We start from the raw sequence: 18,511 nt of genomic DNA, 5'->3' as shown, positions 1-18,511 counted from the left end.
TTTTTAAGATGATGAGTGTACCATGTCAGGGTCGATATCATCATCATCAATTCTAACATGTAGATAATTATAATAAAATGAGAAGAAAATAGCAGGGCACATAATAACTAAACTCAAAACTACTTACTTTAATAGCATGTGAAATTATCTTGCCTAATCATACCTCAAAGCCACAGTTATACAACCTAAAAGAACAAATCTTGTTCAAATAAGATCGTAATAGCATGTGAAATTTTAACAGCAAGGCCATAATTATCCTAGAGCAAATTTCAATATAAGATGCATTTAACAAGACATTGAATGTGGGTGGAGAGATGTTGTAATGAATAGAGTGTCTAAAGTGATGCAACCTTTCAGACAATCTGAAGTAAAAATAAATAAACAAAGGGAAAGTAAAAGCAAAGGGAGAGGCTAAAGCTTAGGTTGAGGAGGAGTGAGTTGGGGAAGGAGCATGCTTAGATTCTCCATCAGCTGATCCGATTTAATCATTTTAATGTGCCTGGCAACACAAAAGACAAATGTTCTGATTCTTCCTTTATTTTGGCATTGTTTTTTTAACTCATCCCAGATTTTAATTGTAGCTTTCATGTGAGTTCTCCTCACTCTTCATGGGGACAAGGTGTGGGGCTTGCTGATTATACCTTTCCCTTTTCTTTTTCTTCTTCTTCTTCTTTCTTTCTTTTTTTCTTTTTTTCCTTTTCTTTTTTTCTTTTTTCTTTTAATATGATCAGTTTTGGGGATATATTCGCATTCTTTAACTTTGTATTCTATGATATCACTTATTTCCAAAGTGCAAGGCTAATTCTATAACTTCAATCTAAAGAAGCTCATTAGTCTGTGTCATGAGAGATTAGTCAAAAAGTTCATGTTTCTATCACTATGGAAGATTATTATTTAGTTCAAGTATCTCACAACTTCTTGAGAAATGGGTGGCCCATCTTCTTACACCAACTAATTCAATGTAAACAGTTTTCTTTTTCTTTTTTTCATCTTCTTTTCTAATGCATATTCATTTTAATCATTTGAAAATAACACTTGAAAAAGAGGAGGAAAAAAGTTGGCAGTCCTAGTGGAAATGAGTTAACGTACCATTAGGAGTTTCATGGTCCTTATCTTAGTCAATGGCCCTCTAATACCCCACCATTTAACTTGTCTTTCCAAGAAAAATCAATGTTAATCAACCAAAAGGGGCACAGTAAAATGTCTCAAAAAAAAAACACATCGTGTTAACTCAATCAAATGCACGGCACACTTACAGAGGGAGTTTTAATTTTTGGATGACCAGCTGTCGGCATTTTAGTAGAGAAATTTCTACCACGTTGGAAAAGTGCTATAACTAATATATATGTGTGTGTGTGTGTGTGTGTGTATATAAGAAACCTGATATACAAGCACACACATGAAGCTATACTTGAAATTGTATACTCTGTATTAATACGATAGACAAACAGGGGAAGGGAAATATCTCTAACCCCAACCAAATTCACTGGGTACATACATTCAAGGGTATATACTTTTCAATAAATTGCTCACAGGGTAGTATACCACCATATACTACGAACTATCAAAATTCCAGTCCAAACTGAGAATGCCAAGATAAAGAAAAGGACTAAACCAGCTTTAAGTCCCTGTTAGCAGGAATATACTAGCATCTAAAACTTTCTGTAGATGGAAGATGCCAATAGTTGCGTAACATATATCTCACGAAATAAATATACACATTCTATCATTAAATGGAGTGAGTGAGAGAAAGAAAGAAAGAGAGAGAGATCACTGATGAAATAAGGGGAAAATTCCCCACTGATGAAGAAACCCCTCTCCAGTTGTGACTTCTAGGACCAGTAAGACAAGCACAGCCAGCATTGCTGCTCTCCCATTCCAGGTTTCGGCACTTTTCGTCCAACCCCATTCCCATACAGTTACAGGTGGCGGTAGCTGCCTACGTTGAGAATCATATGCTGCTAATAACTCTTCCACGCTACCAAGTGGAACCAGGGGCTGAAAAAAGGAAAAGGAGAGAGGTATTAATAATTAATCATAAAAGAAACAAGCTTCTCACTGCTAATAACTAATATAAAAGGTTTGAATACAATCAAGGGAAAAAAAAATTACAAACAAGGATAAGGAACATATATTCTCTATACTAAATAAGCTTTACAATCTTCCATACAGAAAATAAAATATGACAAGAATATAGTCTGACAGATAAGTGAAGTATAGAATAACGGTCAGTAGCACATTTCTTTCATCCAAAGATATCTCTTTCCAAATCCGTTGATACATTATTTTCTGAAGGGTTTTCATGCTAAAATGAAAATGTGAAACAAAAACTGACAACGAGTTTGTAACCCACTGAGTATGAACTTCAAATTTCTCAAACTAAATACCAGATGCACCACAAAAGTGTCCACCATTGTGCACACACCTCAACAGCTAGATATGTCATTAGAAACCAAGGTAGTATGGGATGTCTTTTGTCACACATTTGGTTAGAATGAGATGACCAATGTGGTAATCAAGTGGCTTCGCTCTTCCACCCCAATAGCTAGCTTTTGGGGTGTGGTTCTCCAAGATGCTTAAGTACCTAACAATGATATCAGAGCCGGTTGTCAATGTTTCGAAGTCGAATCGACAGATGATTTTGACCGGGTGTAGCCGAGTGAAGTGTTGTCGGAATAGCTGTTGGGACGTCGACTTTCCAGCGATGGGGTATTGTTAGAAACCAAAGTAGTACAGGATGTCTTTGTCCCACATTGGTTGAAATTGGATGACCAATGTGGTACTTAAGTGGCTAGGCTCTCTCACTCCAATAGCTGGCTTTTAGGGTGTGGTTCTCCAAAGTGATCAAATACTGATAGATTATATCTAATTGCTCAAGTTAGAACCTTCCAACTGATTGCGTAGAACAGAATTCAGATTTGTAGTTTTTATAACTTAAATCTTAGTATCCATAAAATATTAGAAGATAGAGACCTGGATCAATTTTGTTCAATCTTTTAATCGTGTTTCAATTCAATAGCGTCTATAAAATGCCTAAATTGCATTGGTATTGTTCTTTTTTGTAGTTAATTTTTTATGACTTTTTTTGTAGTTATAAATATAGTTATTTTGTCTCTTTTTGTACTTATAGTCGGACTCCAGTACATTTATCTTTAAATATAGTTAGAAAATAACTACATTTATATATAATTCCCTTGTATTCTTCTATTTTTTCCTAATGAAAGTCCGTTTTTTATCAAAAATTAATTATAATATCTAATTCCCTTGCCATTGCACAGGGTGGTGCATTTTCACTACTGTACATTCATATATAATTTATAGGTAAAGTTACATACTAACTAATATAATTATTATGAGCACTTAACATTTGTTTTATATCCATGAATAGTGAGACTTGAGACTAGCTTACTTGCAACTCGACTAATCTAATGGAATATATAAGCATTTAACAATCTAAACTATGGTTTTAGTTGTGACAATAATATTTCTTAATTCCATAAATATCAACATGAATTTATCTATTGAGATTTTAGAAATATAGGTCAAGCTTTATTTCCTTGTAAATGGTGTGATATGGTACCTGCCGAGCTTCAAGATTTGATACAGCCATCGCCCCCACATACGGAAGACTTTCAATTACGGCATCAGCCAAATCTGTTATGAAAGTAGGCTCACATCCTAATGCAGGAACACGTCCCCATTTTTCTATCCCAGATTTTAATGCCAGTTCTTTATATTCCACGTCAATTTCTTCCAAAGTTTCAATGTGCTCACTTACAAAGCTGCAAATGAAGCATAGCATAAAATTTTATTGAACTGAAAAAGATTTTTATTTTTAAACCAGACAATCTGAATGCAGCCAATATGCAAAAAAGTATAATCAAGTCGTATGTAGGAACTTACGGGTTCTTGATCAATATTGAGCTTTACTAAATCACATGACATGAATAATTATTGAAACATATTGCCAATGATACTACAAGTCAAATAATTACTGTGTCGATTTTTTTTTGTAAGAAAGAATTTTATTGATGTATGAACTGTGTCAAGTTATTAAAACATCACTTGCAGTTAAATTATTTCTGTAATTCTTGACAAAAGAATTTGTGTACAACATGAATGGTACAAGATTCTGAGTATGATAATTTGTTTGTTAAGATATATTCTACTGAATAAAATCCAACGATTTTAGGTACTATATTTATAATTTGTAAAGAATTGAAGCAAATGTTACTAATGAAAACCAAATTTAGTTGTTTATCATAATTTCTCTTATATCAAATCATTGATCACCAAAATGTTGAATGTAGGAATACGCATACCTATGAACAGCTAACAAGCTTTATTTATTTATTTTTTGATAGGAAACAAGAAAGAGATATATTACCTAATGGGTACAGCTAACAAGCTTTTAACTCCTTTTTGCCCAAGCTCTATTATTGTCTCATCTGTGTAGGGTTTTAACCACTCCACAGGCCCAACTCTACTCTGTATAATAAGTCAGAAAACCCACTTAGTCAAGATTGTACACGATAAAAAATAGTAATTAAAAACCCTACTAGTTGTTGGTGAACTACAAAGAGTAAAATATGTTTCTAACCGCCAGAACTAAAAGATTCAGTCCTTTTTTTATTACAACATTTGAAGGTGCGGAGATTTGAACCACAAACTCGGTGGTTACTAATACACTCAGATGTCACTTGAGTTAAACTCTTGTTATCAACCAAGATTCAGTCTTCATAATGTGATTTTTCTTATGACAAGATAAAAACTTTTCACCGAAAGTATCAGGAGTAAAAAACCCGAGTAGAGCCACAGCGTCAATATTTAAAATGTTGCAAAATAGTGTTCCATTTCAAGATAATTTTTTAAAAAGCTACAGTCACAAACTTACAAAAGACATCAGAGAGAATACCAAGTAGAAGGTAAGAATCTAACTGGATCCCTTCCAAAATTTGACTTGCATTCATCTAGAGAACCTTGCCCTTCCCTTTGAAAGTAAGACCACACAGAATCTTACCTTCAATTTAAAACTGTAGTATTAATTCCCTGACAAACCATTACCCATTAATATAATAATGCCGCCTATTATTACTGGTTTTTCTCAGCCTGTATCACGGCCTATCATGGCCCATTGATCAGTCCTGGCCAACCTTATTTTAGGAAAAAGTGGCCTGGCAAAGGGTTAGTATTTCGAGAGGTTCATGCTAAGGGAAAAAAAACTTCAAGGTCAAATATAATTGGTTATATCTCCCAATATATATATATATATGCATACATAATATAATTGGCTATTTCGATGGTAAAAGGGCCGGTCTTCAATTATGGGGTGCAAACCAATCAAATTATACTCTCTATCTTCTATTTTTATTCCTTTTTACATTTTATGTTCCTCAATTTATCTCTCCATTTTACCATCTATATATCTCTCCTTTCTTTTGCCTTCTACATCCTAAGCCAACATGTTCTGAAACTAGATCTTTTCTGGTGCCAGTATGTTCCATGAAAGAAGAGACAAGACTACCTAATAAAATAATTGCCGCACTAAGTTGCACACAAAATCCTAGAAGGCATTATATCTTCTCTGATTTTCCCTTCTCCATCATAAGCCAATAGGTTCTGAAGCATGTATGGTTCATTAAAGTTGAGACAATAGTTAGCTATAAATATTTGCCTCACCAAGTTGCATACATAGTCCAAGAGGGGTAAAGAACAATAAGGCAAAAAACCCGAACTACAAATACATACATACATATATTAAAATTTTATTTTAAATATTGCATTTTGAAATGTTACCAATGCCTAAAATATCCAAAAGATTTCAAGGAGCTTCCAGAAGAGAAAATAAAGAATTCTGCAATAAAATTCAAAGCAGAGTTTGCTCACTCTCCCCGGGGTTGATATGAAATAATTGAAAGACAACATACCTGATAAGCAAGGGTGTAGCTATTTGTTATCCTTCTCTTTTCTAATTCTTCCATGATCAAATCCACGCATTCCTCCATCTCTGCTTTGTAGGGGTCACCAGCCTCTTCAACGTATGCAAGGGGGACTCCATGTGCACTAAAAAATACCATTACCTGTTATCCACATGTTTAATTTACACTTTAATGCCAAGCCATGAATATTAACACTTACAAACAAGAAAGTTTAATTGCTATTTGACTATAACCAACAATATTTTATGATCAATATATGTAAGATCATGGAAATATGTACCTGCTCAGGAAAGTCAAAAGTTTTTAATTCCTTCTCAATCAAATCTGCCATGGCCTTTATATACCCTTCACGCTGGTACCAGGAAGGTATTACCGTATGTTGCATGTTAACAAGATATTCATCCTCCCTAACAAAGAGAAGATTTTACAGTCATTTAAACCAATCCAGGATGTCAGAATAGTATTATTGAAAGTAAAAACGAAGAACAAACACAATTTTACGTGGAAACCCTAATACAGGAAAAAACACCACGGTGCTAATAATTTTATTATTTTCTAATACTCATAAAAGTAAAAAGGGGAAGTATTTAAAGGAAACACGAGCCTAATTAACAGAATAAAATATTACGTAACTACCCTTGGACTTTCAACATGATCAAAGCCCATTATTTCTAACACCCCCCTCAAGTTGGGACGTAAACGTTATACAGAACTAACATGCTAACACACAAATCAAAGCTTTGTCTGAGGAGCCCCTTTATGAGGATGTCAACAATTTGTTGGCTTGAGGGTATGTAAGGAATGCAAATACTATCATCGTCAAGCTTCTCTTTAATAAAGTGTCTGTCAATTTGCACATGTTTAATCCTGTCATGTTGGATTGGGCTATTGGAAATGCTAATAACAGCCTTGTTATTGCAGAATAGCTTCATAGGCACCTCATAGTCTTGACAAAGAACAGACAACACCTTATGGAGCCAAATCTCCTCACAGATCCTCAAACTCATAACCCTGTATTTAGCTTTAGCACTACTTCTAGCCCCAACTCCTTCCTTCTTACTTCTCCAAGTAACAAGATTGTCCCACACAAAAGTACAATATCCTGAGGTAGACGTTCTATCAACAATAGATCTTGTCCAGTCATCATCAATATAAGCTTATGCTATCTTCTGTCGGTCTTCCTGAATCTCAGACCTTAGTTGCTTTTAAATACATCAGAATCCTGTTAACCGCTTCCATGTGGTTATCACAAGGTGCCTGCATGAACTGATTGACGGTGCTCACAGCATTAGAGATATGAGGCCTAGTGTGAGATAAGTAAATCAACTTTTCCACCAGGTGTTGATATTTCTCTTTATCAACAGGAACCCTGTCACCAAAATTTCTGAGTTTGGCATCAAACTCAATGGGTGTATCAGCAGGACGACATCCTAGATACCTGTCTCAGCTAATAAATCAATGGTGTACTTTCTCTGGGAGACTAAGATGCCTTCTCTGGACCTAGCAATCTCGATCCTGAGAAAGTACTTCAGATTCCGTAAGCCTTTGATTTCAAACTCAAGCCCCATCTTCTTCTTTAGTTGAATGATCTCATCAAAGTCATCCCCGTATAGCACAATGTCATCAACATAGTCAATCAATATTACAATTTGCCATGTCTTGGAGACTTTGGTGAACAAGGTGCGATCGGAGTGCCCCTAATTGTACCCCTGAGACTTGATGAAAGTGGTAATTCTATCAAACCACGCTTTTGGTGATTGTTTCAACCTGTATAAAGACTTCTAAAGCTTGCAAACCCAATTATTAAATTGAGCTTCAAATCCTGGAGGCGGACACGTGAACACTTCTTATTTTAAATCCCCATTCAAGAATGCATTCTTAGCATCAAATTGATATAGGGATCCGTCCTTATTCACTACAATAGACAGCAAAACTCAAACAATGTTTAAATTTGCAACGAGAGAAAAAGTCTCAGAATAGTCAATCCCTCAAGTCTGAGTGAACCCATTTCCAACTAGCATGGCCTTATGTCTGTCAAGGGTACCATCTGCTATGTACTTGAGTGTAAACACCCATTTGCATCCGACAGTCTTGTGTCCCTTAGGGAGTGTGTAGAGATCTCATGTCTTGTTCTTTTTCAGACTCTTATTTCTTCCATGACAACAGCTTTCCACTTCTAACACTCTAAGGCAAGGTGGATACTTTTGGGTATTGTAGTAGAGTCAAACTGGCAAAAAGCTTCACACTATAGTGAGAGAATCTCTTATGACACATAATTATAGATGAAGTGCTTTGTACATAACCTAGTACCTTTCCTCAGTGAAATAAGAAGATCAAGATATGGATCATACTTATTGGTATTTCCTGAATGGTCTGACTTAGTTTTGTTTTCAATATGTTCAGCAACAACTTCATTCTCATCAATCTTGTCCTCTCTGTCTATAATGACCCCATCAATACTGCCCTGCTCACCCATATCTTCAAGAACAGTTGTCTCATACCCGTCATTCTCACCTGTCTTACTATTGGTATGTGAGTCAGTTGAATTCATCTCGAACCTGTCATTCTCACTTACTCAATTGTTACTATTTGAGTTAATGCAATCAATCATATCTTGATCTCTTATTGGTTCAAAATCCTGGACTGGAGTCGTCTGAACAGTAGAAGACTCCACTTCCTTTCTGAGATTCCTCCTATAGTAAGTTTTCCAGGGAACTTGATTTGTAGTCAAGTAAGATAACCACAGTAGGACAAGTAGACTCTAAGGGAAGCATATAGTTAGACTCTTCACTCACACTCTCCCCCTCAAGTATAATGGAAAAGCAAGGACGATCCTCAATAAAGGTGACATTTGGTAACAAAGTACTTATATAAAGATAGGTGGAAGCATTTATAGCTTCGTTGGTACAGAGGATATCCAACAAACACACACAAAAGCCTAAGCCCGAAGAGTTAATTTAGTTTGGTTAGGGCCACGACTATGAACATAGATGGTGCATCCGAACACCCGAAGAGGAACATCAAGGATGAGACAGATGGAGGGATAGAATTCTTTGAGACAATCTAATGGTGTCTGGAGGTGAAGAACACAGGAAGGCATGCGGTTGATGAGATGAGTTACAATGAAAACAACATCACCCAAGAGATAGGAAGGAAGAGAATTGGACAACATAAGAGAACGTGCAATTCCAAAAGGTGACAGTTCTTTCGCTCAACAACCCCATTTTGTTGAGGGTCTAAGCACAGGAACTTTGATGAACAACTCCTTTAGAGGATAAGAACTCGTTAAGAGGATGGTATTGAAACTCACAACCATTATCACTAATGCAAGATTGCAATTTTTGTATTTAATTGCATTTAATTGCATTTTTATGGTGTGGTAGAAGTCCCAGAATGTGGAGGTGACTTCAGATTTGTTGGAGGTTAGGAAAACCCAAGTAAGACGAGTATGGTCATCAATAAAGATCACAAACCATTGTTTCCCAAAGGAGGTAGTGACCTTAGATCGTCCCCAAACATCACTATGGACAAGAGTAAAAGGTAGGGTTGACTTAAAGGATTTCAAGGAAAAGAGACTCGATGTTGTTTCGCTTGCATGCACATATCACAAGATAAAGAAGAAACATCACCTTTAGACTAAAGGTTAAGAATAAGTATTTCATATATTTAAAGTTAGGGTGGCCTAAACGGAAATGCCCACAGCACACAAAAGACTAGTCCTAAAAATGTTACTAGAGAAGGCATCATCATCAAGCAAGCAAAGTTCCCTACTGTGTCGAGCGATGGCAATCATGTTCTCCGAGCTCATGTCTTGAAAAGAAACAGAATTAGGTAAGAATGTTTCTTTGCAGTTTAACTCACGAGTAATCTTGCTTATTGACAGAAGATTGGCACCTGCAACACATTGTGTAATGATAACCCATCAAAAGGAGAAATTTGCCCTTTCCCGATAGTGGGAGCCAAGGAGTCATAAGCAATTCTTTTCTTCTCATTTCCAGCACACAGAATGTAGGACACAAAGTGTTCAGAGAAGCCGGTTAAATGATTTGTGGCACCAGAGTCCAGGATCCAAGGATTCTAACCATCAATACTAATGAGACTAGAGGACTGAGGTATACCTGACTGGACAATAACTTCGGGTGTGGTCGAACTAGCAGTGTCACTCACACAGGCTCGTCCTATGTTTTGTTTGTCAGTGGAACATCGTCTCTTACCTCCCGACAGAGGACCACGCAATTTCCAGACTGCTCCTTTGTATGTCACTGTTTCTTACAGTGTTCACAAACGGGGATCGATTTCCCACTATTCTTTTCACTATCATGAACAGAGGTCTTCACACTAAAGGCAGCGGAATCAATAGTGAGGGTTAGCAGAATACTCATGGCACTTGTACAATCCTCCTCAAGACGAACTTCAAAACAAACTTCCATCAGAAAGGGAATAGGTCTCTAGCCCAATATACGGGTGTTGTAATAGGGAACAGTAGAAAACCCTAAACCCACGTACAACATCGAACTTAGAGTGGAAACTAAGAAGAAGGTCATAGATCCTGTCAATTTCCTCAATCCTCGAGTGTTGTAATATCACTAGGACAATTCCAAACAATTTCCTTGCACAAATCCATTTCCTGTCAAATAAGAAAGAGTTTGTTAAAATAAGATGTCACATCCATCGTCCCCTGTTTGTATTCGTGGACTTGTTTCCGCAGAGTATAAAGCCAAGAGGAATTTTGATGCTTGGAGTAAGTGTCTGAACCATGTCCCAAATATTTTTGGCGGGTGCAGCATACAGTAATGGCTTACCAATCTAGGGTTCCATATTATTGATTAGGGTGGACCGAATAAGAGAGTCCTCCCCTTTCCAATATCGTTCCTACGGGTTTTCTGGCGAGGGACGGGGTACCTCTCCTGTTAAAAGTCCAAACTTGTGGCATCCTTCAAGAATCATTCTAATAGATTGTGACCATGAAAAATGGTTTTAACCATCTAGTTTCTCCCTTGAAAAATACCTTGGAGACTATGTCACTGTATTAAACACATAAGAATAGTGCAAAGCAAGGAACAAGGTTACCAAATTCTCAAAATACATTGGTGGGGTCAAGTGGGTTGTGGAAGGGGCCCCTAGTGTAGCTTCAAATGCTGCAATTTGTTGTTGAAGTATGTCCAATTGATGTTGAGCAACACCAAGAGATGAACCTTGTACATGTGGTTGTGACTGTGTGGAGGATTCACTCACCTCAAAAGTTGAGTGGGCTTCAGGGTTTCCAACCTTAGAACAGACGCTAAGTTTTGCGGCTAAACTAGAAGTTAGGCAGTTGGACAAGACCTAATGGTGGCGCGTGTGGTAGTGCGTGGATTGACTGAGCAATACCAGAAGCAAGTTAGCATAAAGAGTGCACTTGTACGGTCAGCACTACGTGAGAGTTTGGCTAGCTAGAGCTGAAGGCGCATTTGATGGAGGAATCGGAGTTGGCAGCACATGCAGACCTTGTACGGCTGACGGAATGGAATTGTCGAAGGAGTGTGACTATGTAAGGCTGGCCAGTGAGTTTTGTAGCCACAGAAACCATTCGTCTATGGCAACGCTAATCCAGGCTTCAACCGCAGCGGCGACAGTGGCACTGATGTTGCCGGCTGTCTCTTTTGCTAGGGTCCACCATGTGTAAGATCGTCTAAGGTTTCTTCAATATCGTGCGCTAATACCATATTGAAAGAGTGACAAGAATAAACACAATTTTATGTGGAAACCCTACTACAAAGAAAAAAAACCACAGTGCTAATAATTTTATTATTTTCTAATACTCATAAAGGTACAAAGACGAAGTATTTATAGGCAACACAAGCCTATTTAACCGAATAAAAATATGAAAAGGTAAATTATGTCACTACCCTTGGGCTTTCAATATGACCTAACTCCATTATTTCTAACAATTATATACACACACGAAGGATCGTTAATGACATGTTTCTTATCTGAAAGAATATACACGTGAAGGATCTGATTTTTACCTGAAGATACCCTCCAAGAGCCGTAGGCTTGAACCACTAGTGGATATTGAAAATTGGGGATAAAGAGGGAGAACGACAAGCTTCGATATCCCGTCTTTTTTTATCTACAAGGAAAAAGAAAAGATTTGGAAGTGGCATCAATAAACAGATATAATTATTTTGTCAGCGTACCAAATTGAGAAAAACTTATGCAGCAATTGGGAGGACACAGTTTTTTGTACTAAAATCTCTTCTTTTTTCCTTTTTATGCTAATCGTTCAATCATAATTTAATTGATAATATGAAATTACAAAAGAACAACAAATGTCGAGAGGGATTACATAATGTTATTCCTCTATATGTTGAGTGATATATAATTAAATTTACCTTCACCAATCAACCTAAAACCTTAAGTTGGTGGGAAAAGATATAATATTTAACGCTCATCCTCGCTTGTTGTGGGTTCGATATATGAAAAATGTCCAACAATAGAAATGAATATTAATTGAGAAGGAAACTACATGCAAGGGATTGAACACAGGACGTCATGTCCCACACTGCTCTAATGCCATATTAAATCACCTATCAATCCAAAAGCTTAATCAGCCGGCTAGTTGAATATACAGCTTGTGCTTTGAATGAAGCTTAACTTAAGATATATGTTTAAGATGTGGTTCTCAAACACAGATATAGATCAATGAGTTAAATCAATCATGCGGTCTAAGGTACAAAAAGTAGTAGGCTTGCAAGCAGAAGAAAAGGAACAGAGAACAGATAAATAAAAAGCTGAATAATAAATTAACGACACAATATAACACTGCATAGTAAAGGTTATTTCATCATAAGACATCCACTCGCAAAGTAGTGAAGAGGTTAACAAGCCTTGAGTTTAGAAGACAGGAACTGGAAGCATGAGTAAAGCCTTCTGAGGTAGTCCAGCAGCGACACGCCTAAAAAATTGGTATGGAAGAGAAGCTAAGGACTTGGCCTCTAAAGTATCAGTCAAACTAATGGATGGGTGTGATGGCAGTAAACCAATTTCTCTACTAGGAATTGAATCTGAATTAACTTGGCCAAAGTATCTAGTGGAGTCGGACATTCTAACTTCATATGCTTGACTGCACAACAAAAGGCTGCCTGCAATTTTAACTATTTCCCAAGCTACATGCAGTAACATGTTTTGCTGCAAGTGAAACTGTGAAGACAAGAAGGCGTTCGAAAAACAACACCCTATTTCATACATATCAAAATAAGTGTCTACCTGTTCAATTGCTTCTTCAGTGAATGGATGCCAGTAACGCATACCGACATACACTTCAGCTGGAACATCTTTTTGCCATAAAGCCTTCTTCAACTCTTCAGCCTGAACAACGCATATGTGTAAATTACAACAAAAAAATACAAAGAAGCCAAAACCGTGTGGACTTTATTCAACTGCATGTTCCCCCATCACTAATAGATAGTTTCAATAATCATTAGGTCGACCAAATATTTTGACCGACTCTTAATCCTCTAGAACGTTGACAATCAACCAGGTTTCTTAGATTGTCTCAACAAAATTCATAAATTTCAAGAAGCACCATATCTAACTTCAAATTCCTACGTAATTTCACACTGAAAATATAGAAGAGGAAAAAATTATACTTTGTCACAGATCTTTTGAGTTTTGGCAAACATGAAATTGTAAATTATGGAAGGAAACAAAAAATAAGAAAAAATGTGTTATTTTTAGGATAAGTTTCTAATTAAAAACATTTATGCCACCTCTGTGATTTGGGGAGGAATTATTCTGGAAAGGGTGAAATTTTTCTGTGGACAGCAGCACATGACAGCATCAACACCATGGATGAAGTTCAAAAGAGGAATTTTTCTCCTCAGATTTCCCCTCATATCTATGCAATGTGTAAAAGAAGTAAAGTACCACTGTCCCACCGGCCTCTTCACTGTAACTTTGACAGAGTGTGGAGCCATTTTAGATTGACCTTTGGATTGCAATGAAGTAAACCTCAGTTTCTACACATGGTTGTCCAAATCTCTCAATGGTTGGTCGTTGTTGTTTAAAAGGCAAGGCAAAGGTGTAGTGGGTCAATTTGTCTGATGTAAGGAGAATTAGGGAAATAATGGTCAATCTTAGATAATGCCATGGTTAATCCTTCTTAGTTTCTGATTTGGATGTTAATTCCTTCTTAGTTTTATTTTAGGATTTCGTTCTCTATCAATAGGAATCCACTGTTATGTAGTTTTTCTAGTTTGAATTATATCCTTAAAGCTACTTAGGCTATATGACAAATCATGCATTGAACAAGTGGGTAAAAAAATGCAAACACTATTCTCAGTATTCCTTTCAATCTTTTTTTGTAATCTCAATTGTTAAACAACGATAGTGGTGTACATGCTCAGACACACGTGTAAACTAAAATAAAAGAACAATAACAAGAATTTCTTGCCTGTGCATCAGTTATCTTTCGCAAAGGAGAACCACCGCCAATTGAGGCATAGCCTTCTCTACTTTTGGGTGATCTTAGAACAGAAATAAAGCGTGCCAATGGTCTTTGGAGGAAACGGAACAATCGTGGCAACCGTATTATATCCTATTAAAGAGAGTAAATTATAGTTAAAATTGTATATATCCAAATTTTAGAGAAAACTTAGAAGTTATAACAAAACAAGACAGTAATAATCCATGAAAATTAAGTACACATTTATTCCATTGTATAGCACTTTGTGGAGCCGTCAAAATAAAGCATAGTATATGTGGCCTTCAAATTCCATGAAATGCTAAAGGCATTCAAGAATTTTGTAAGTTGAGGAGATCCTTTTACTCGTCAAAATTTCAAAGGCACTGAAGATATTTATCAAGTAAAAAAGGAAGATTAAATTTGAAGATCGATAATGATGATATTAAATCTGCCATTTTTTTAATACAAGAAATATGCTAAGTTGCGTTTCAGAGATCAGTCCTCGTGGTTTCCTTTTCAAAAAAAAGTCCTCGGGGCCAATCATTTACCACCTGTATTTCAAAACTAATCAAATTTTTATCGACATGAAACCATAAGTCAAACACTCCACTATTTAGATTGAATCTGAGACACAAAGGGGACACTTGGGACGTGAAAAAGTTGGCAAGAATGAAGAAGAATATCTTATTTGATGTAGATCTTCATTGTCAGAACCTTTATACATAACTGATTAAAGGCAAGAAGATAAATAGACTTCTTAAAGTTTCACCTCATCTACCAAAGAAGATCAAATAATTCAAACTTCATATTAAAAAGAAATACTCAAAAGCGAAATGGATTTGTTAAGGCATGATACCGGGTCAGCAAAGAGGTTAAACAAGAAAGGTTGCACATCATCAAGAGTCTCTGGACCTCCAAGGTTCAGCAACAACACTCCAACCTTGTCTTCTCCAATTAAAGGCGCAGCCGAAGTATTTTGAGTGTTTGAAGCAACCAATGCTCTCGGAGGCGGAAAAAATTTGTTGATTGATTTCTTAGAGAATATGGATTGTGAATCAGGCAATTCAAAAGAGTATCTAGAAACAACATGACATTTTGTAGGACAAGCATCCATATGAAGCCTGAAGGCGCGGTGTCTTTTAGAGCCCACGACTCTGGAAGTTGGCCTGTGCAGGGAAAAAAATACAAATTTTCACTGCTATTCTAAATCAAGTCATGTGAAACCATTTAGTGAGAAGTTCTTCAACCCTGACAATACACAAGTGTATAAAGATGATTATAAAGTTCTTATAACTGAAAATCTAGCATAACAAATTATAGATTACTTTTTGTTTTGTAAAAATTCAAGCTTTCACGGAAAAAATAAATGAATTACAAGAGAATACAAGGAAAGAGCACACCGAAATGGAGCCCAAACAAAAGCCACAGTAGAAAGACTCCAATCCAACACAATGAGATCTAGTTGACCATTACAAAATGTCATAGTGATCCCCAAAGAGGCATTTAAATTTAGCGACATCGCAAACCTCTCCCAAAAAAAAAGTAGCCGCAACTCGGTGCCTCTGAAATTGTATTTGAGATTTCTCGGAGTACTTTAGCATTTGTCCCCATCCAACAATGGCAATGGCATTATATCTCACCCAGACACATTTCCAATCATCATCACTAACACTCAAGCAGAGTCAAAGGAAGGAAGCCCATAACAACCATCGCAGTTTACCAGAGAGGTTCAAATAGAAAATTGCAAAGAAACAATTTTGAGGCAGAAGACGTAGTTTTACCAAGACATACAGTTAAAGGTTAAGGATCCACAGGGAAATTGAAAAGGTATGATCAGAAAGAACTAAGAAGACAACAATGAATGTGGATGCAATTAAGTTTTAGAACCCGGTGATCACCACATATAAGTAGCCTGTCCAGCATAGCTTATTCCTGACTACTAACTTTGTTAATAGTAGAAATCAGTTGGGAGGCGGTTCTTCACTAGTTTTCTTTCAAGGGAGGGAGTTTTTCACCCCTCCATCTCTAGGTAGTACTCATTTTGCAATTAATAAATGAATTTTTTTTGTTTCTTCTAAAAAAACAGCTAATAATGCCAATTAGTTGTTGCCCCCATAGCATAAGAATGCAATATTCAAACAGAGAGACAATACAAAGTACTCAATTTCGTCCAAGTATTTTTGGCCAACCAAGAAACTAATGTTAAAGAAAGACTAACTAGGGGTAATAAAATACATATTACCCCAGAAGGGTAGAAACTCTCAGCAAGGATATACAGAAGATATATTTCCAGCTGGGAGGTTTTCATTCTATTTGCCTTAAGACGTAACTCACTGTGGGTACATCAGTTTCCCTATATCATAACTGAAGTGCAAGGGATGATGAGTTGGGGAAAGGCAACCAAACACATTTTGATATCCAATGGATGCCTGACGATCTCCTCCACAAGAACCACTCTACACTACCTCTCGATCAAGCTACTTCACGACCTTGATGCCATCCTGCAACCTGATCATGTAAACTCATTCTTGCCCATTACAAAGAAGAGGGCAATCTCATACCCGTGTGAATCAGAAGCCCTACCGTTGGGATATAGCCAAAATTTGATCAGTTGTGGACAGAAATCAAAAACTTTCACTATCAATCAAACACCACGAATGCTAATTCCAATAACCCCAGATTACATTTGCAAAAAATGCATCCGCTAAGTAAATAAGTCATCAACTCCTTAAGAATCAGAATAACAAAGATGGACAAATAGGATTTCCCACTACGATTACAAAGTATAAAACAAGACAAACCGAGTAAACAACTTCAGTATTTCACAAAACGTTATTAAATGAAATCCCATAAAATTCAAACAGATAGCTTACAATGGGAACTTGCAGTTCTGAGACGCAGAGGTGAGACATGGACTACGAAATGCTGAAGACGAAGCCGGAGAAGATGAAGCCTGAATTGCAGAGTCCATAGCTTAACAACTGCCCCAGTAACAACTAAACCCCAACTCTCTTCAAACCCAGAACACAATCACCAGAAAAAACGCATTAGTTAGGTAGCAGAACAGTAACAATCCAAATAATAGGCAGAACTGAAACAACAGGCAAGAGAATAATTACATGGGTAATTCACAAATCGGTTGAAATATTGAGAAATTGAAGTGTCAGTTAAATCAAGATGGTGTAGAAGCTTCGCATCAATGGCTTGCTGTTCTGTACAGAATCGTAAGTATATGCACTGTATGAAGAAGAGAGAGAGAGTGGGAATGGACCAGCCAACGCCACTTCTAATTCAGCGCTTTATCCAATAGGAGTTTCCAAAAAAAATTACCACCCATCATTTTGATAAATTGTTGTGATTGTGAACAAATTTTTCTGGGCTAATTTTCCCTGGAAACAAACAAATCACATATGTAATTTTCAAAGGTTGTGTCCCACTAATATTAAAACCATTCCATTATGAAACAGCGACAATTCTGGATAGAATCGGAGTCCATTGGTTGGGATTTCTTTTCCCTTTTCCTCTCTTTTGTATGTCATTCTCATTGTTCTATTTTTATTTTATTGGCGCTTTTAACCACTGATTTTTAGTTCTAACCCATAAATATCGAAACTTTAATTCAAGATTAGTATGGTGTAACATCCAGTTTCCTCTACAAAATATCTCCTCTCTTTTCTCTTTTTCAAACTTCGCCTATGCTTAAAACTTTTTTAAAAAAATAAACATTTTGAGATTTTCTTGTAGTGCAATAGAGGTAGGAATTCCAACTAAGATTTTTTTAGATCGGAACAACTAAAATTATTCTGTTCAACATTAGTAGTGAGTAAGTGGAATTCAAATCATCGACATTTTTACAATGCTAAGGAATTGTTCCTTTAATCTTGTTTGATTGGCAAGGATGAGTGGTTCATATTGATGCTTGGATCTCGTTTATGCTTCTCCCTCTACAAATAATTTAAGCACATCAAAATTTTGAGGTTTAACATAAAACTCTGACTATGGTCGGAGCCTTTGGTGAGGTCGACCCTAACTCTCTTCTCCCTAGCCTACTCTCGAGATACTTCGAACTGGCCTATGAAAGAAGTCTTCACATATGTGTGGTTTCGAGCCCATTACATTCCAACAA

General features: G+C 36.6%; 1 protein-coding gene across 1 annotated transcript; it reads right to left on the bottom strand.

The window, feature by feature from the left end:
- Positions 1-1,406: 1,406 nt before the first annotated feature.
- Positions 1,407-17,538, bottom strand: HEMH (ferrochelatase-2, chloroplastic-like). Its single transcript, NM_001280643.1, is given in 11 exon segments — positions 1,407-1,998; positions 3,581-3,782; positions 4,388-4,488; positions 5,928-6,080; positions 6,220-6,346; positions 11,948-12,051; positions 13,188-13,289; positions 14,374-14,517; positions 15,242-15,551; positions 17,259-17,396; positions 17,505-17,538. Coding segments are annotated over 10 exon segments (1,569 nt in total). The 5' UTR covers positions 17,357-17,396; positions 17,505-17,538; the 3' UTR covers positions 1,407-1,770.
- Positions 17,539-18,511: the final 973 nt, after the last annotated feature.

The sequence above is a fragment of the Cucumis sativus genome, chromosome 6 (assembly GCF_000004075.3).
Source record: "Cucumis sativus cultivar 9930 chromosome 6, Cucumber_9930_V3, whole genome shotgun sequence".
Classification (NCBI taxonomy): domain Eukaryota; kingdom Viridiplantae; phylum Streptophyta; class Magnoliopsida; order Cucurbitales; family Cucurbitaceae; genus Cucumis; species Cucumis sativus.
The sequence above is the reverse complement of the archived record's forward strand: the minus strand, read 5'-3'. Positions and strand labels throughout refer to the sequence as shown.